Below are 20,547 nucleotides of genomic sequence, written 5' to 3'. Positions count from 1 at the left end.
CACACAAACAAAACATTCTCACTTCTATCTCTAGCTCTCAAGCATTCTAGTTAGCTTTTTAGAAGCATTGTCTAGCTCGATTCTCGGAACTCCATCAAGTTCGCCGGTGCCTAGCGTGTTTGAGGTGCTTCTACACGCTAGGAGGAAGTCGTTTTATCTTTGGTGCCAATACGTCATTCCGTGAGCACTAGCCGGGGCGTAATTTGTCTTGCGGAAAGAGGGTTTTCCTCGACTCGACTTATAAATTTGGTTTGCTTTATTTCCATTGTAATTTTCATTCCTCTTTTTGTTGCAAGTTTCCTTTCGATTGTAATAGTTAGAGTACCGCTTGTACACGGCTTGGGAATTTCTTCCCACTATTTCTAACAATCGCAAGACAAATTAGTGTACTCTTCTAAGACAAGATTATACTAATTGAAGTTGGAGGAAACATGAGCACCAAAGCTGGAATGAAGAAACGAACAGTACCAATGTTCATGAGCTACGAAATGGTTAATTCCTTGAGATCTATTCTCTTGAGAATTGCGTTTATCGTTTGTCAGTTGACAAGCAAGACCAATTTAGACTTGGTAGTAATAATTGGGATGCTTGTGGTGTTGGATATACCAATGCACATATGGTTCGATATAATTGTGTACTTATTGTTGGAGACAATATTGTGCAAATTATTTGAACGTGTTGTTATAAACAACAAAGATCACGAGGTGGTCGCAATGGTCTCCGACGTGAACCATGGTAACAATCCAAATGAATGGTTTGTTGATACAGGTGCCACATGTCATGTGTGCTCTGAAAGAAGCGTTTTTTCTACCTACAAATCTGTTGGAGGTAGAAAAGTACGCATGGGAAACCAAGCCTCTTCTAAAGTGGTTGGTGTGGGTAATGTGTTCCTAAAATTAGGATCTGGAAAAGTTCTTACCCTTAAGGACGTGCTGCATGTCCCAGACATCCGAAATAATTTGGTGTCAGGCTCACTTCTAGTAAATCATGGATTTTCACTAGAATTTGAGTGTGAAAAGATTATATTGACCAAGTATGGAAAGTTCATAGGTGAAGGGTTACGGTCATTCACCGTGGAAAAGGAATAAGCAATAAGGAAGATGACACATCCTCTTATTTGCTTGAGTGCTCTGATTTATGGCATTAAAGATTGGGACATGTAAATCTAAATGCTATAAAAAGATTAGTAAATCTTAATTTACTGAAAGTAGACAAGTTTAACTCACAAGAAAGATGTGAAGTGTGTGTTGAAGCCAAAATGGCTAAACTGCCGTTCCATTCGGTAGAGCGAAGCACAAAACCTCTTGAATTGGTCTATACAGACGTATGTGATTTGAAATTTGTGCAAACAAGAGGAGGTAAAAAGCACTTCATCACATTTACAGATGATTGCACAAGGTATTGTTACCTTTACTTATTAAGAAGTAAAGATGAGGCAATTGAAGCGTTTAAAGACTTCAAAAATGAAGCCGAAAATCAACTTAATTGTCGAATTAAGTGTGTTCGAAGTGATAGAGGTGGTGAGTATGTAGCGCCGTTTGCAGAATTATGCCATGCAAGTGGTATAATTCACCAAACCACAGCTCCATATTCTCCTCAATCAAATGGTGTTGCTGAACGCAAAAAACGAACACTAAAAGAGATGATGAATGCTTTGTTGATTAATTCAGGATTACCCCAGAACATGTGGGGGGAGGCTGTGTTAACAGCGAATCATATCCTGAACAAAATTCCACTAAAAAATAGGGATGTGACTCCTTATGAGTTGTGGAAAGGCAAGAAACCTTCGTATTCATACCTCAAAGTGTGGGGGGTGCTTAGCGAAGGTAGAAGTGCCTCCTCCGAAACAAGTTGCAATAGGCCCTAAAACAGTCGATTGCATCTTTATTGGCCATGCACTTAATAGTAGTGCATATCGTTTCCTAGTCCATAGGTCAGCTGTGCCTGGCATGGCTGAAGGAACAACAATTGAGTCAAGGAATGCTATATTCTTTGAGAATGTTTACCCTTGCAAGAGGTAAGAGGATCTTTCTAGTGAAAGAATGATGGATGAATCCACTAGTTCTAATCCTCCAAAAAGGACGAGGTCAAGTCCTGAGGATGTTGAACCAAGACGTGGTAAAAGAGTTAAAGTTGCTAAAACATTTGGTCCCGACTTCATAACTTTTATGTTGGATGACGAACCAAAGTCAGTGGCGGAAGCTTTGTTTGGCCCAGATGCAGCGTGGTGGCAAGAAGCTATCAACAGTGAAATTGAATCCATCATGAGAAATAACACTTGAGTGTTAGTAGACTTGCCTGAAGGCTGTAAGGATTTAGGGTGCAAGTGGATTCTGAAAAGGAAATATATGCCCGATAGTACTATAGATAAGTACAAAGCTCGCCTAGTTGTCCAAGGCTTTAAGAAGAAAGAAGGGCATGACTTCTTTGATACATTTTCACCTGTTACGAGAATCACTTCCATTCGGGTGCTTCTTGCGATTGCTGCTTTGCACAATCTTGAGATTCACCAAATGGATGTGAAAACTGCGTTTCTGAATGGTGATCTGGAAGAAGAAATATATATGGAACAACCCGAAGGGTTTGTTGTGCCTGTGCAAGAGCGTAAAGTATGCAAACTGATAAAATCATTATATGGGTTGAAGCAGGCACCGTTACAATGGCACTTGAAGTTTGACAATGTGATGTTGTCAAATGGGTTCACTATCAATGAGTGTGATAAGTGTGTTTACATTAAGAACACAGATAACGGTTTTGTTATTTTGTGTCTTTATGTAGATGATATGTTGATTATGGGCAGCAATAGTGCCATTATCAACGAAACCAAAATTATGTTGAAGAGAAATTTTGACATGAAAGATATGGGTTTAGCTGATGTGATTCTCAGAATCAAAATTAAAAGGAATCATGAGGGAATTGCTCTGACACAATCTCATTATATTGAGAAAGTGCTAAAGAAATTTCACTCGTTCGATTGTGAGCCAGCTAAGACTCCATTGGAACCCAACGTGCATTTGAGTAAGCACACGGGTGAGCCTGTAGCTCAAGAAGAATATGCAAGGATCATAGGGAGTTTGATGTTTATCACAAACTGCACCCGACCAGATCTTGCGTGTATGGTGAATAAGCTGAGCCGATTTACGAGCAACCCAAGCAAGGAACATTGGAAAGCTCTGCGTAGGGTTTTGAGATACTTGAAGTATACTCTTAACTTTGAGTTGCAGTACACAAGATATCCCCAAGTACTTGAAGGGTACTGTGATGCAAATTGGATCTCTGATTCAAAAGACTCATTCTCGACGAGTGGTTATGTGTTCACTGTGGGGGTGGTGCTGTCTCGTGGAAATCAATGAAACAGACGTGTATTGCTCGTTCCACCATGGAATCTGAGTTTATCGCATTGGATAAAGCAGGGGAAGAAGCCGAGTGGCTCAGAAATTTCCTAGAATGTATTCCATGTTGGAAGAAGCCAGTGCCGACAGTAGTGATATACTGTGATAGCCAAGCAGCTATAGGGAGAGCACATAGTGGCTTATACAATGGTAAGTCTCGACATATTCGTCGGCGACATAATACCATCAGACAATTGATCACAAGTGGTGTTATCACAGTTGACTATGTAAGGTCAGTGGATAACTTAGCGGATCCGTTTACAAAAGGTTTAAACCGTGATCAAATGCATAAATTGCTAAAAGGAATGGGTTTGAAAACCACATCTTAAAAGATGATTATAGTGGTAACCCAACCATACGATTGGAGATCCCATGGGCTTGGTTCAATGGGAAAACGAAGCTATATGAATCTAGTTGTAACACTCGGAAGATTTTAATCTTCGCCCATTCTTTAGAAAGCATTGAGTGATGTAACCTGCAGGTGGTAAGAGGCTAAGTTTTGACTTTTAATGATTCTTATAAACCTCGAGGAGGTGGGTATTGCAGGATACCTGAAAAAGAATCACCTATGTAAGTGAAGAAGTGTGGGCCGCTTCAACATGTGAATCACTTATGAATCCAAAGTGGTGTTCCATGGCCAGTAAAGGACACAAACGTGAGAACTGATGAGTTTGTAAATAATATTGTGTCAATATTATTGTCTCGGTATACACCAAGGAGGAATGGTTCAAGGCATCACGTCCACCAGGCCGCCGGTATGCCCGATAGTGTTGACTATGGAAAGTTCAAAGCCCCAAGCTACTATTCCAAATGCAATATTGTTTCTCGAGAATTGAGCAAAAGAGTCTGGATGCATGCATACACGTCTTGTGTTGGTTTGAGCTTGCAGTACTCTAACCAATGTGGGGGATTGTAGGAAAACGTGTGAAAATTGGAAAAGGCAAGGCCTTTGGCCTTTCACTTTGAGTAAATTCTTTTATGTAGTGTCTTAATGCATGGATCTTTCATGTCTCCATCTCTAGCCTATATAAGGCATAGAGTTGTAGAGAGGAAGTACACACAAACAAAACATTCTCACTTCTATCTCTAGCTCTCAAGCATTCTAGTTAGCTTTTTAGAAGCATTGTCTAGCTCGATTCTCGGAACTCCATCAAGTTCGCCGGTGCCTAGCGGGTTTGAGGTGCTTCTACACGCTAGGAGGAAGTCGTTTTATCTTTGGGGGCAATACGTCATTCCGTGAGCACTAGCCGGGGCGTAATTTGTCTTGCGGAAAGAGGGTTTTCCTCGACCCTACTTATAAATTTGGTTTGCTTTATTTCCATTGTAATTTTCATTCCTCTTTTTGTTGCAAGTTTCCTTTCGATTGTAATAGTTAGAGTACCGCTTGTACACGGCTTGAGAATTTCTTCCCATTATTTCTAACAGCAAATTCATAAACCATGAAATTGTTGTTCTAAGTTTTTTATGTATCAAAAGAAAAACTAAATGATATGACAATTCTACCCCGTAATCTTTATGTAAGAATGAATGAGTTCGTATCATCCAAAAAAAAAAAAAACATTTGAACTAGTGCCTAATCCTCTTGCTTAGGCCATCCATAATAGGAATAGTCCAGCAATAGCCCAGCCATAGCCTAGCCACTGCCACATCATCAGCACTAAAAATCCTCCTGCCACATCATCAAAACAAGCAAATAGCCCAGCCATAGCCTAGCCACACAATATCCACATCACTATTAACAAATATATACAAAATGAAATAATTAACAATCACACAATATACGAAATTTAATTTACAAGACATATACGGGAAACATTAATAATACTATTAAAATTTTAAAAAGTACAATAATTTTAAAAAAGTACAATAATTAAAAAAAATTACAATAATTTTTAAAAAAGTACAATAATTCACTCCTCGTCGCCGTCGTCGTCTCCTCCGTCGCTGTCGCCACCATCGCCGCCGCCTCTACTGGCTTCCCTCCGTGCCGCCTCCAAATCCTCCTGCATGCTCAGGAGCAATGTTTGAAGCAAACTCTTCTCCACGGGGTCCACCGCCGCCCACCATTCGGCCATCGTCTTGACCATCTGAGCGCGCGTTTGTTGACGCGCGAAGAATTTGAGATCCGATGTGGATTGGCCAAGGGGGGATGCCGACTGGACCTCCTGTGAATCCCCGACGACCCCCTCGCCTCCCGTTGAGCCCGCATGTGCCCAACCGGGCGAGTATGGCGAACAAACGAACGAGGGGTCGGGACCTCCTGGGCCGTCTCAGGGAGGTCGTGGGAACCACCGCTACTGCCGCTGAAATCACCGGAATAGTTCAACCGTTGCTTCTTCGGCCAGCCAGAGTCGACACCTACTCGGAACTTCTCTGAGTCGTTCAACACAAGATAGCAGTTCCAGTAGGTGAATTCCTTGTACACCCCCTTCAGGGGGAAGGCTTTCTCCGCTATCCTCCTGCAGTCGTCCTCCGTTTGCCCACTGCTCATCATGCGGAGGGCGTTGGTGTACAAGCCCGAAAATCGGGAGACCGCAACCCTGATTCGGTCCCACCCCTTCCGGCAATCCTCCCCATTGCGTGGGCTCCCCTCCGGGCAAAACCTCTGGTAGGCTGCTGCTATCTTGCCCCACGAGTTGACGATCCTCTGGTTGTTCGAAACGAGAGGATCGTCGCAAACACTCACCCACGCCTTGGACAGCGCGACGTTCTCCGCGTCCGTCCACCTCCTCCGTTCCGAGTTGTCGTCCTCACCCGGCTGCGAGGACTCGCCGACCCCGCCCTGCGCCCCCCGTTTGAACGGGAGCATCCGGAACACCGGAAAGATGTAACCCCAAGTCATCGAAGGAGAAAGTGTCAAACTTGGCCGGAGGCGCAGCCTCCATTGGCGTCGATGTGTGCAACGAACCAGTCGAAAAATCAAAACTGGGGCGATAGACGTCCCCCGGCGTCCCCTGTGTCGCGGGCGTCCCCCGCGTCGCCGGTACCCCCGGGCATCATCTGCATCCCGGGTGCCCACCCCGGCATCTGGACACTGGGTGCCCACCCCGACATCGCTGGAAACGCCCCCGGCGGACCTCCCCCCTGGTATCCCGGGCACCATCTGCTGCCACGGGTACATGTTGTAGTATGGGTGCATCTGACTCCATCCACCTCCCACGGGGATCAGGGGAGTTTGAGATCCGCTACTTCCTGAAGTAGGCTCGTTGTTGAGATCCATTTACCGTTATTGATCTTGTACAGAAATTTAGATAGAGAGAGTACTCGTTAATACAAGTGGTGCGAATGAAAATGACAGATAAGTCGCGTATACATAGTGTTTCGGAAAAAAAAATAAAAAATTCGCCCTAGGCGGTGCGCTAGGCGATCCGGACGATGCAATAGCGCCTAGCGGATCGCCTAGCGCACCGCCTAGCGCCGCGGAACCGCCGAACGCTAGGCGGTTTTTTTTCGCGAAATCCGCTAGGCGGCTGCAATAGATCGCCTAGCGCACCGCCTAGCGCCGGCGCTCGGCTAGGCGGTGCGCTAGGCGCTATTGTGGATGCTCTAACTTGCAGGGCACCAGAAGATACGACAAGTAAGTAGCCCACGGATATAAAACTGCTTCGTGGTCCATCCTTAATCACAGTGATTGGGTTTTTAATTCCCGTTATTAAGAGAAGGAAATCCATTTGAACGATGAGTCTAAATTGGGAATGTGGGTAGAGCTCCTTACACGTCAGACTCATTTATGGCCTCTAACCAATTGGATTTCTTCTTCTTCTTCTTCTCCAATTCTACTCTCAGTTGCATTGCTGCAACCCGCGCTCAATAGGTTTTCGTTGTAATGCATCATCGTTCATCTCGAGGACTCGGAATCCGAAGCATTAGCGCCGCCGGTGATCGGACAGACTTGCGTATTGCTGTGGCGAGAGATTGACGGCGCACCCATGGGTATCGTCATCACTCCTCACCCTCACCCTTCCCCCGCCCTTCGCCTCCTCCAACCTTATTCTGCCTTCTCTCCTCCGCCGTCTTATCTTCGATTACGTCAACCAATCCTCTCTCACACTCCACCATTGTTGACTCTCCATTCTGTCCCCAGCAGGTATTCAATTTTAGGCAAATGAATTTTATCCTTTTTGTTCTCATGATTTTGATTCTATGCTAAAATGTGAATTGTGCGCCACTGTTTGGATAAGCTGAACCATTCGATAGTTGCTGTCTTTGTGTAAATATCTAATTTAATTGTAACTTTGCTTATCAAAAAAGGTTCGAATGTTGATGTGCAGGCTTAGGCCGTTTAACTTAAGGTGTTCATTGATCAACACGGAAGTCTTGGAATCTGTAGCAACTGAGGATGTGTATGAGGATAGTGCATGTCTCGACTCGAATTCTTCAATCCCAGTTGTTCATATAAATTCTGATACCTTAGAGACAGATGGACTTGAGTTACTAGTTGGTGGTGGCACCTATGTGGACACAATTTTGACAGCACTGCCTGTGAGTCTTTTTCTGATACATATTTCTCCATTTCTTGCATTTTCTATAGTGTGAACCAATACATTTCTGCATATCTTGATTGTTGGCTATCTTTATCTATTGGGATTATGTAGGTCTTATCAGAGGAAGAGCAGAATGCGATCGCTGCCACTCCTGCTCATCCAACTGGACTATATGGTTAGCTTTCTCCTATTCAAAATTAACTTATTTTAGAATTTTTTACAAAACAAAAGTTTGCAAACAACAAGAAAAGAAAGACGGTGTAAAGAAAAGAAAGAAAAAAAAAGATTGCTGAAGAGATCGAGTTAGTTTCTTCACTACATTGATATACTTCACAGAAATATTTCATTTTCAGAGATGATATACAATTGTATTAATATTAGAGAGAAACAACCACCTTGACTCAACATGAATGATAACTAAACAAAGTACTCCCTCCGTCCCACAGTAAATGGGGCGTTTCTTTTGGGACAGGATTTTAGGTAGTGGTTATAAGAGTGTGAAAAAAGTAGAGAGGAAAAGTAGGAGAGAAGAAAAAGTAAGAGAGAGGGAGTTAGATTTTTTGCCAATAAAGGAAATGCATCAAGTTAATTGGGACGGCCTAAAAAAGGAATACGACTCACTTACCGTGGGGTGGATGGAGTAACAAACAAGGTTCTAATAACAAGAACTATTAGAAGATAAACCTATGATCAAAGGTAAAATCCTAGATAGTCCTCTCTAGGAAGGGAGAGACTCATTTTATATGCTTCCTGGACAATATTTTTTTTCTTAGCTTCTTAGAAAAATCTTCTAAAAAGAGAGAAAATTCTTTTATCTGCTTTATCCTGTTAAACCCACGAAAGGAGCCCACAGGCCAGACTAAAATACCCAACTGCAATTAAAATCATGAAACAAGAAGTAAAGGCCGAGCCTATGTTTGCCCCTTTCCTTTTCCTTGCAGCACAAAGACTTGTGATTTAACAAATTGTAATATGAACACCTTGTCTTTTCTCTCTTCTTTGGTATATCCTGGAGTATTATTGCCTAAACAGCTGACCGGTTGATGCCTTTGTGTAAAAAAATGTGAATAATTTGACTTTAGAGGTGCTGCAAGATATAGTGGCACCATGAAATCTTCTTGAGTGGAACATAAGGTTTCCACAGACTTGATCTGATCACTATGATGCCCCTGTTTATGCTCTCTATCTCTATTATCGAATCAAAATGCCTTCATTTGCTTCATAATCATCTATAACTGTGCCAATACGTACTAGCTTGTTCTTTACCTGATTCTTCAGTTTCATTTAAAGAGATAACGAGGCATATTTTATCTGTTTATCCACATATTAAAATTCATGTATTTACAGTTGTACACAACTCTAGCTGTGCTATGTTCTAATGATGATCACATGTTCACTTAGCTTTATATGGTAGCTGCTTGGCTGGGAATTTGGTCGAACAGCTGTGGAATTTTGCTTGGCCTGCTGCCATTGCATTGATTCATCCTAGTCTTCTTCCTGTGGCGGTCATGGGCTTCTTTGCAAAGGTATTGGTGCACATAGATAACAAACGCTTATAATTGGAGGCAGCTGGATAACTGTATGATGATGTGATTGCTTTAACAGCTTGCAGTAATTGTTGGAGGACCTTTGGTAGGGAAGCTAATGGATCATTTTCCAAGAGTACCTGCATATAATTGTTTAACTGTTGTTCAGGTACCTTGTATTTCCTTGTCTGGAATAATTTTGAAAGTTAAACCTGTCCATAAAAAATTTGTTCTTTTGTTCTTCTTCTTTTAGGCAGCTGCTCAGCTGTTATCTGTTGGAATGATAATCCAAGCCCTTAGAGTCAACCAAACAGCTGCATCTTCTGTTCTTCTCCAACCTTGGTTTGCTGTACTCGTTATGGCTTTGGCTGTTGAAAGGCTCTCTGGGTTGGCTCTAGGGGTTGCAATGGAGCGTGATTGGGTTGTTTTGGTAATACATTTATCTAGTTCATCAGCTCCTTTTGCATAACCACTATTTATCCTGCTAATGCTATGCAGTGTTTTTATATTGTTCGTGTATTCTCAACAGTTGGCAGGAACAAATAGACCAATTGCTCTTGCTCAAGCAAATGCAACTTTGAGTAGAATTGATCTCATATGTGAGGTGATTACCTGAAAAATATGACCTCTTTGTAATTCCTGCTTATAGTTAGTTTTTTAGTGCTGATATTCATGATTTGCAAATGCAGATTGCAGGAGCATCTTTATTTGGCATTTTCTTATCTAAATATGAACCAGTGACATGCTTAAAACTGGCGGCTAGTTTGATGATATGGTCTTTACCTGTTGTGGTAATATGCGTTGGCCTTTCCTTGGTTCTTTGTTTAATGGCTTCCTTTAAATTCTGACTTTCTTCTGCATGACGTAGGTTGTTCTTACCTGGTTAACCAACAAGCTTTCTGCTGGAGTTCTGGACCGTGCTAAATGTCCACAAACTTGTTCTGCCAATTCATCAGTAGAATCCACTCCAAATACCGCAAATTTATGTAATATAATGTTTTTTTGGAAAAAATTGATTTACATCTATGTATTTCTGTATATAAAATATACATGGCATAAGTAGCTGTTCTATGTTTATGTCTAGACGTGTGTTTATATATCGTTTTTTATCTAACGGTCGATATGGTTACTAACTTTTGTTTGTGTTGATTCTAGTTCTGCTTATTGTTTGAGCTAATGATGCCTTTTTTTTTTGCATAGTGGCCACCAGTATAGAAGCAATCAAGCATGGGTGGTCAGAATACATTCAGCAGCCTGTTTTGCCTGCAAGCCTTGCTTATGTGCTACTCTATTTCAATGTTGTTCTTACTCCTGGAGGCATGATGACTGCATTTTTAACGCAACATGGTATTGTCTTGCACCTTAAACTTAAACGAATAGGTTAATGCATGATAATTGTGGCATGTCGATTTATTAAACTACAAGTTCACACATGCCATATTGATCTGGTCTCAAGTTTCAAATTATCATTATCATTATCATTATGCTTTTCTTAAAAACATCAAATCTCTATTCTCTTTTAAGATTTGGTTCTTTTAGCCTATGATTGTTAAATTTGCTGCTGTTTGTTCTTTGTCTTTCATTCCTGCCACTTTATTATTCCTTTTCAATTGTTCTGCTCCTGCCGCCACCCATTTTTCCCTCTTCCTTTCCTTTTTTATTTTTCCCTTCGATGCTTATTGTCCTCTCACCTCCACCCAGTCTCTTAGGTCTCCGAATCCCCCAGTACAGCCATTACTGCCAGCATCAACAGACTTCGCCCACAAACCTGCAGCCTAACTCCTTGCTCTTCACCTGATTCCTCTCCCACTAATCCCCTGACACGAACAGCCTGTCCTGCCTTCTTCCCTGACTTTTACATTTCAAGCATACAAAGGTAGGTCTGACTTGCATTGACCTGTCAGATCTTCAGTGGGACCACTTTGAATTTGAGCATCACTGGCACGATTACGGCGGTGGTGTTATAGTTGTAAAGTTTGAGAACTGAGCAGGGACTAGTAGAGGCGGAGGGGAGAAAAAAAAGAGAGATATAACACAATGGAAATGATAATGTAAATAATGATTTGAGGTGTTTTGGACTCTGTGGTCATCTAAGTAGTTGTTTAATTAAGATCGAGAACAAGAAATTTGTTATGGAAACTCATTCGTATTGATTCATGAGATATTGGGTGTTCGTACTCAAAAACTATTCCTCCCTAGTGATAAACCAATGTTCTGCTTTTGATGTAAATGTGATTGCTTCAGGTCTAAATCCTACTATTATTGGAGGGTTCACTGGACTCTCTGCACTTATGGGTGTTGCAGCAACATTCATTTCCACAAAGATGGTTGAGCGACTTGGCATGCTTAAGGTAATGTTTTAAAAACCAGTTGTAGTTTTTTTGGGGTAAGAGTTTATTGACTTTTTTGCTAATAATCATTATTTTCGGATTCTAGGCTGGAGCAGCTGGCCTTATTTTTCATGCTGCACTTCTTACCCTTGCAGTTGGTGTTTACTGGAGTGGATCTGTGTCTCAGAAAATTCCAGTTGTATTCTTCTTATGTTTGATTGTGAGTTAATTTCTGCTCTCATTTTGAAATTCTTGATTTCTACTGAAATTCTAAATCACTATTAGAGTTATCTTGATAACTTGTTATGCTTGTTCTTCATTTGACTATTTCAATGTACTACTAGTCATATTATCATGATAACTTGTTATGTTTGCTCTTCATTTGACTATTGAAATTCGACATTTTGATCCACAGGTTTTGTCTAGATTGGGGCACATGTCATATAACGTTGTCGGGGCACAGATTCTACAAACAGGGATCCCTGCATCTAAAGTGAATCTTATTGGGACAACAGAAGTGGCGGTAGCTAGTTTGTCTGAGTCGGTGATGCTAGGGGTTGCAATACTTGCTAACGACGCTTCCCATTTTGGTTATCTGGCATTGCTGTCACTTGCATCGGTGGTTGGAGCAGCTTCTTTGTACTGCAGATGGTTGAAGAGTCCCACCGATGCCCAAAGAAGGCTATTTTTGTTCGAGCCATTACCCTCACAATGTAAGCAAAGAGAAATTGGCTTTGATTATTTGATTTCGTAAAATGTAGTTTGAATGTTCAAAATTGTGTAAATGCAGGTGCAATGGAGCAAGCAGGAAGGTGAGGAGGTACAGTACGCTTCCCCTGCCACTTTGATAGTGTCTCAACCATTCTGCACAAATGATAGTATATCATAAATTATTCACACCTAATATCTGTAAATACATGCTAACATTTTGTAAAGGGCATCACATCTTATTCTTGATGGCAAAGCCATTGACTGGTAATTCATCATCATTTTTGTTGTATATGGGAGAGATTTATTTTTGGTTGCTCACCAAGCTTGTGTAACTATTTGGTATGAATCAATATTTTGGGGTACTTAATTTTGGTGTAGTTACATGTATGTGAATGAAAGTTGAGTGGTTTGATGTGGTAATATTGCAAAAATCAATTGCTACGTAATCCACACCAAAATTAATGAATGGTGTACTGGACAAGTTAACTACGCTGTGAAGTACGTTCAATATTATGGGAGTTCCACTAACTTATCAATACTACTCCAAAATTATGGGATTTCCCCTATTATCACTTGTACAACACACTCTTCGAATTGTACAACACACTATATTTCTTTCGTACGAACATGTAGTACAACTCAAACATCAACAGTTTTTTAGTTACTACTACTATCAAGAATGCAAGCACAGTGATAATGTTTTAACTTGTCCGCATATATACTCTCTCCGTTCATTAAAAAAATACTAGTTTTATTTTTCTGTCCATAAAAAATAGTTTCATTTCTAAAAATAAAAAAAAGTTGTTTATCTCTTATACGTTATCCACTTTTTCTCATTCTCTCTCTTGTTTACCGATTTCTCGTTAAGATCCGTAATGTTTACTTATGGGCCTATTTTTTGTAGATGGAAAAAATATTAATATATGTCGTCTAGAATTGTTATGCTTAAAAATTGTCTTGTGCAACATCCGTAACTCGCACATTTCCAATTTGCTCTTTTGACTTGCTGGGCAATCAATTGAGGATATTATTACTCAACACAATTGGGCAAAATATCGCCAGATGAAGTACAAAATATTTCAAAACAAAATAGTAGCAAAAGTAGTTACTCTGTGTTTTATTGGGAGGGATTAATTACTTATCCAAATTTTAAAATTTTTATACTCCACTAAGAGCATTAGCAATGGGGCGCCCTAAGGCGCGCCCTAAGGCGCGCCCTATGGCGCGCCACGTCAGCAGTTTTATCCTCCTACCTCCCCACCTGCAGTGGGGCGCCCTAAGGCGCGCCCTAAGGCGCGCCCTATGGCGCGCCACATCATCATTTTATTTATTTGTTTAATTGATTTAAATGTTTTCAACTAACAATTAATAACGAGTAAATAAAAAGGTCGAAATAACAAACGGGGACACATTAATAAAAAAAGAAGTTACACCGTTCAACTTACAAAAAAAAAAACTAAGTCGGTGCAATTCCCAACTGGTCGGGTTGGAGACGGCTCCATGTCCGACAACCCATACGAGTCCGTACTGAAATCGGGATCGTATTGGGCGTTGGTGTCGAACGAACGATATTGGCCGGGTTCTGTACCCGGCCAACGCGCATCTCCACTAAACATAGGACTATTTGGACTTGAAGCCATTTCGTAGTAATTATGTAAATGTAAGTTTCGAAAGTGAAATTGTGAAATGAAATGTAAAACGAATGAACTCTATTTATAAAACAACCAAACCGCGTGCCATCGTCCGCGACCTATCGTCCGTGTACGCCACAATGGGGAGGACGATGGCGCGCCCGATGCCTATCGTCCGCAGCCATCGTCCGTGTACGCCACAATGGGGCGGACGATGGCGCGGACGATAGGCATCGGGCGCGCCATCCTCCGCGCCCTTAGTATCGGCCGCGACGATCGTCCGCGACCTATCGTCCGTATCCGCAATGGGCGCGGACGATCGATGGCGCGGACGATGCGCGCCATCGGGCGTGCCATCGTCCGCCCATTGCGGATGGCCTAAGAGCATCCATAATGGCAGTCTGGCAGATGTCCCGCGGACATCGGCCCGGCATACCGGACGTCCGCGTAGGACGTCTGCTATTAGGCAGCATGCATACGGATACGGACTTCTGCTGCGGACACCGGAGTTCCGTGGCTTTTCGGGATGTCCGTCGGGACGTCTGCTATTGCGTTGACACGACGGACGTCCCGATTTTTTATTGTTTTTTGTGGATGTCCGTCATTGTGTAGTGAGATGTCTTTATGACGTGGTAGTGCAGTGAGATGTCCTTATGACGTGGCAGAAGGTGTTTTTAGAAAGTCCGTCGGAATGTCCGCCGGAACATCCGTCACATTGTGGATGCTCTAATAAAGTTTTTAAGAGTCAACATATTGCGGAGTTGTATTAAATGTGGGATAGTCAAGATAGGAAACACCGAAAACCAGAAATTTCAAACTCCGAATTCGCTGGTCATGCTGTTTCATCATCGTCTTCTTCTTCCTCACCTCCTAATATGCTGCCTATTAGTCTTGGCGGCTTCTCACCAAGAATCTGGTGAGTGGACCTGCGAGCCCGACGACGAGGCCCGAATCTCCGCCCACTTCAGGCCCGGGATCGTCACTATCGACGGCCGCGCCAACGACTGGGCCGACGTCGACGGTTTCGAGTTCCCGCTGCGCCCAGCGCTTGATCCTGATGAAGATAAACAGTACAAAGCGGGAAAAATGGCTGTTAAGGTAACACTCTCACTTTTTCCATATCACACTCAAATTTGGGAATTGTTTTTTCTACTTGTTACTTAACTTCCACATTTGATCTTATATTCATTTCTGGATTTGGTATGTTTCAACCTTGTCGCATTCTAATTAGTTGCAATTGGCAATCTATAGTTGCAATTGGAACAGAGGTGTTTCCGTTATTAACGTAGCTGGATCTAGAACTTTTGGTGGTTGGAAAAAAACAAAATTCTTAGCATCTGAGTTCTGATTTTAGTTTAAAGTTAAATTGAACTTGAATTTTACGAGCTTGTTGGCTAGCTCAAATAGATGAGATTTCTTGTTGTAGATTTACTCAACCGGTAATTTCAATGTTGACCAATAGAACTTTCATATGCATACACAACAAATCTGCTTTACAAAATTGCGTGTCGATTTTTGGATTTCAGTTATATATGGTTGGAAATGACGAGGCATAGATAAGTTATATGTTTCTTTTGAGATGTGATCTTTATAGGCTGATAATGGTGTAGGCTTTGCATGATGGAACGGATGTTTACTTCATGTTGCAAGTTGCCGGAGATTATGTATACTCCAAAGGGTGAGTTGCCTTTCTCCATTCATGATCCTACAGCGGTTTGATGCACGTTTGAGTAACTGAGTTTACTGTCTTTTTTAGAGATGCTTGTTAGCCTCGCATTGCGGCAAGAACTTTTGGAAAAGTAGTTTTGTGTCCCATGTTTTTGGTTCTGTTATTATATTCAATATGCTTTATGTTAATTTCTGCGAAAACGAAGTTCCATGGCCTTTAAAAATTCATCCAAATGCTATACAGACACATGATCTGAAACTTTCTGTAGTTGATGCCATTTGCTAAGTTTTGCTAAAAAAGGAAAAAAGCCTAATATTATTATTTAAGTACTTATGTTGCTCTTACTTCCCTCTTAGTAATTTTGATCTAGAGATAGTGACTTATTACTGAAAACTAAATGCCTCTTCCCATTTCTGTTGGATAATCAATCATGCAGTGATGACCATATGTGCCCATCAGTAGCCTTGATGTTTCAAGTTGGGGAGAGTGCTACTTATCATAATGTACGTTGTATAACAGTTTCATTTACCCTAAATGTTTTTTTTCTCATCTTTTATCTGACATGTGTTAATATTTTTGAAACAAGATGGGTGGGTGCAAGGAATCACCCGGTACATGCAACTACACGAATTGTCGAGGCCATGAAGTTGACATCATGCACTTTTCTATTGGAAACTCTATTCCGGGAAGATTGTATGGTGGCAATTCCGTAAATGAAGAGGGTAAAGAAGACAGGTAGAGTCAATAGCATTTCCCTTCTATGCAGGGGTCCATTATCACCACGATAATTGACCAAAGGCTATTGCTTGATTTGTCTTTTACAGTGTTGGTCTGGTTGATATGTTTTCCTGGAATCCACACTGTCGAAACATAGATGGTAGTGGTCCTTCAGGTATATAATTTACCTACACTTACATGATATCAATATATATATGTAGCATTTGGAGCTTCCAGTTTCCTTCTTTTTCAAGAGCTTTGTATATATTTTCCTAATTAATCAAATGAGCGGCTTTATATGGTTTATTTGTAGAGTCATTTGACGCAAGTTTTCATATTGATTCTCTTGACAGGAAATAGTTCTGCTGCACAAAATGACTGGAGAGGTGCATGGTGGCACAGCAGTTTTTCGACCAATACAGGTTAATATTTCTCAAATATGCAAAGATTATATTCATTTGTTTTCTTTCAGGCCCACTTCGTGGAGTGGAAGTAACTCTGGAAAAAATGCAACGATTTTTTGCAGTCAATTTATTATACAAAGATAATTTTGGTTCATGCTCCCAACATTGTTGGTGTTGGTTGCTACTCTGACTAATACTTAGATAGTACTAGTATATTATAACTAATAAAGTGAAGTGTTTCATATATATATTTTTCTTTTGTTGTTGTTTTTAAACTTTTTAGTTTTGAGAAAATCTAAGTCATTAGTTCCTTCTGGAGTTCTGGTAACATAGTGAAGACTGCAAACTTCAACAATAGTTTCTCTTAAAGATGACATATTCCTTAACCTTAACACGCGTGATACGACAACTGACAGGATATATCGAGGTTGACAGTCCTTATGGATCATCTGGTCAGAAAGGCACATATTACTTTGAATTCTCTCGGCCTTTGAGAACCATGGATCTTCTTCAACAGGTTTGTCTCATCTCTCTTCAGTTAAATCTTTACTTTATTCGAGCCCCTTCATTGTTTCATGTTATAGAGTATTAATCGGAAGCATATCTGATTATTGGTCTGGTATTTATGAGAAGCAAGCAAGAGTTATGTGTTTTTGATGCTGAGTGCAGGATGCTCAATTCAGTATTGGACAGTCGAGCAAATTCTCGGTTGCATTGTGGTACCCGGGTGATGGAAATCCGTGGCATGGTTCAGCTCATTATACAGTAAGCTGTGATTGGGTGGCGATGGACGTGGTTCGGGGCTACTCCACACATAAGGAGGTAGGATCTTGGGATGCAGCCAGTGCATTCGCGTTCGTGATTTCTGTTGTCGCATTAGCTGTCTCCGTCTTTGTGGGTTATTTGTTGGTTTCCAAATCAAAATCCATCGATTTTACGCCAATCGACCGCTTATGAATTCTTTCCTTCCAGTTTTCTTTTGATTGCCTCTTTCTTTTACACTCACACACAAACATACTTACGACTATGAGACTATGGCAGTCTGTAATTCTTAGTATTTATTTGTTAGAAGAAAAGTTTGGCTGCTTATCTCGACATTCTACTATTCCGCAGGATTGTAAATATCTCCAATTTATGGAGATATGAATATGGTAGTTAGATTGCAAGTATAAATTAACTATCCAAATTTTTGTTGTAATTTGATATGGTGGTTTGAAAACCAAACTTTGGCTGCGTGATTTTATTTATTGGTTATCTATGTATGTATGCATGTATAGGGTTCTCTTCTATTACTTATAGCATCATAATTTAAAATTAAGACTAAATCTACACTCTTAGATTTTAAAATGTATGGATGAGATTAAACTTCGCGAATTTCAATAAATAATTGCCAAAATATCAGCAAAGGGGTAAGATAGTCATTTAGAGCATCCCCATCCGTGCTCTTGTCAACGAGCACGGATGTGGGCCCGGACCCACTTTTACTCCATGCTCTTAGGCAAGAGCACAACACCCACATCCGTGCTCTTCCGCAAGGAAAAGCTCAAGCTATTATTCAATTTAAATAAAACATTTTCACAAAAATAAAATGCATTAAAAATATCCGAAATACTATTACAAATTACAAAAAAATTAAAATTTACATAATTAAAATCCTAAAAATTAAAAAGTACATAATTAAAATCCTACAAATTAAAAATTACATAATTAAAATTATAAAATTAAAAAAACCCACTACTCGTGGTCGAATTTCGCCCAAATGCGTTTGATTAGGTCTTCTTGTAGCTCAATGTGGGCTCGGGTATCGCACATTGTGTTTCTTGTTTCGATCCTCTCGCCCACCGTCGTATGCACACCTCAGCGTGGGGGAGACCTCGCGGTTGAGCTTCCGGCTTCATCCTCGTCGTAAAAGCTAGCCGCCATCGGTCCTTCGTCAGCTATAATCATGTTGTGCAAGATAATACACGTGTACATGATGTCGGTGGTGGGTGCCCGAAGGAATTCCTCACCGAAAGCTGAACGAACGCCGTCGCAAAATTTTTTTAGGCAGAGGATTCCAGTTGACTCACCGACATGCAAATACTCGTCGAAGAGGTCAGTCGTTTTCCCAGTATCAAGTTGTCGGATGGCACACGTACACTTCTGCAACGCAGAGAGACTTTGCCTACCAGTTGCGTCTGTACTTGTTTGAAAGTATTCAACACAGGTGGTAATGTGTTGACAATACGCATAAACAAACGTTTTGACATGCGAAAACGGCGCCGAAAGTAATCTTCCAGAAACCGCGGCTGGTCGGAAAAATAGTCGGCAACGAGCCTTTCGTTGGCTCCCTCCCGATCACGATGGATGTAGCGGCGAGTTGATCTAGTTGGTCAGGAGGAGGGGCGGGGGTATTCGCGGTGACATAGGCTTCATAGGCGGCAAGATATTGTTCATAGTATTCTTGTTCTTCGCGCTTCGCTTCCGCAATGAGATTGGTGAAATCCATTTGAGAGGGTTTGAGTGAGAGAGGAAGATGTAGATAAGTTGTATGAAAAAATATGAATGAGAGATGATTTGATGTGAAAAATGGATGATAAATGTGTGTATTTATAGATGATTTTGGGAATAAAAAATAAATAAAAATAAAAAAATTCCAGAAAAACGGTAAAAAAACGGCCATATCTTTGGGAATCTGAAAAAATATTTTTTTAAAAAATTTTTGGTATTATTTTCGATTTTCCGTAGGCCAATCAGAACGCTCCACGTCAGCTGCTCGCTGGCACGAACGTGCTCGATGCATAGAGCAGCGCCGCGCCAGCGGCGAGCAGGCGGTGCCGCACCGCTGGCACGGACGGACGGACGGATGTCCACTCACCGCTGTGGATGCTCTTAGTTAACATATTATAATTTTCGTGGCTTTTTTTATAATTTTCGTGATTTTTTTATATCAACATAATATATTACAAATATCAACACGGTGACATGAGAATCTCAACACAAAATAGAAAATATCAACACATTTTTATTGAGATTGTACATGCATTATTGAGATTGTTTGATATATTTATTGATAAAATATGCTTATTAACATATACGAAAACTGAAATAAAAATTATCAAATTTAATTATTCGAACGTCGTCGGAACATATGCAATTGAAATCTCGTTAGAATCTTATAAAATTATCTTTAATTTGATGTATTTTTTGCGAAAAAATAATTTAAATCGAGACAATTACGTAAATTTAAAGTTTTGAGATGATTTTGAGGAGAGAAAAAGTAGTTAGTTATAATTACTGTATACAAGAATTGACATTAATACCCTTTTAATTTAATTAATAATTATTTAAATTTAAAATATAATACTCTTGGCACTATTTTAACCACTAGATCTTCTAATCTAATGGTTAAGAATTGGTCTCAATTTTGGATTGGTAATTAGTTAGCAATTGATCACATCCATGTATGTATGTATGTATGTTTGGGGGTATGTTCAATGGCTAACTCAATTTTTTATTGCTAACTACAACTAATTTAAAATCATAAAATTTGTAGAGATCGTGTGGCCTATAAATTGCCATGTGTAATTTTGTTTGATTATTATTTAAATTTAAAAAGATACGAAAACTATTAAAATTAGGGTTTTAAATCAAAATGTCAATATAGTGTATTAAAGATATCAATACGCTTCATTGAATATGTC

At 40.5% G+C, this 20,547-nt stretch overlaps 2 protein-coding genes across 3 annotated transcripts; both read left to right on the top strand.

Moving 5' to 3' along the window:
* The first annotated feature begins 7,057 nt into the window (after positions 1 to 7,057).
* LOC121754083 (solute carrier family 40 member 3, chloroplastic-like) lies at positions 7,058 to 12,732 on the top strand. 2 transcript variants are annotated; one of them, XM_042149421.1, is made up of 14 exons: positions 7,059 to 7,479; positions 7,664 to 7,874; positions 7,988 to 8,051; positions 9,278 to 9,402; positions 9,482 to 9,571; positions 9,656 to 9,832; positions 9,932 to 10,006; positions 10,092 to 10,193; positions 10,271 to 10,388; positions 10,603 to 10,749; positions 11,647 to 11,753; positions 11,839 to 11,952; positions 12,148 to 12,445; positions 12,523 to 12,732. In XM_042149421.1, the coding sequence occupies exons 1-14, from the start codon at positions 7,322 to 7,324 to the stop codon at positions 12,546 to 12,548; spliced, it is 1,812 nt and encodes a 603-aa protein (XP_042005355.1). In that variant the 5' UTR covers positions 7,059 to 7,321; the 3' UTR covers positions 12,549 to 12,732. The 2 variants fall into 2 exon arrangements, with proteins under 2 accessions (XP_042005356.1, XP_042005355.1); XM_042149422.1 differs by lacking the exon at positions 10,092 to 10,193 and having other exon boundaries at positions 7,058 to 7,479.
* A 2,111-nt stretch (positions 12,733 to 14,843) lies between these two features.
* Positions 14,844 to 18,088, top strand: LOC121753579. Its single transcript, XM_042148790.1, has 8 exons — positions 14,844 to 15,172; positions 15,685 to 15,752; positions 16,180 to 16,246; positions 16,330 to 16,478; positions 16,568 to 16,635; positions 16,814 to 16,882; positions 17,281 to 17,381; positions 17,534 to 18,088. Exons 1-8 carry the CDS (start codon positions 14,909 to 14,911, stop codon positions 17,819 to 17,821), a joined length of 1,074 nt encoding a protein of 357 aa, XP_042004724.1. The 5' UTR covers positions 14,844 to 14,908; the 3' UTR covers positions 17,822 to 18,088.
* Positions 18,089 to 20,547: the final 2,459 nt, after the last annotated feature.

The sequence above is a fragment of the Salvia splendens genome, chromosome 11, assembly GCF_004379255.2.
Source record: "Salvia splendens isolate huo1 chromosome 11, SspV2, whole genome shotgun sequence".
In the NCBI taxonomy this organism is placed as follows: domain Eukaryota; kingdom Viridiplantae; phylum Streptophyta; class Magnoliopsida; order Lamiales; family Lamiaceae; genus Salvia; species Salvia splendens.
The sequence above is the reverse complement of the archived record's forward strand: the minus strand, read 5'-3'. Positions and strand labels throughout refer to the sequence as shown.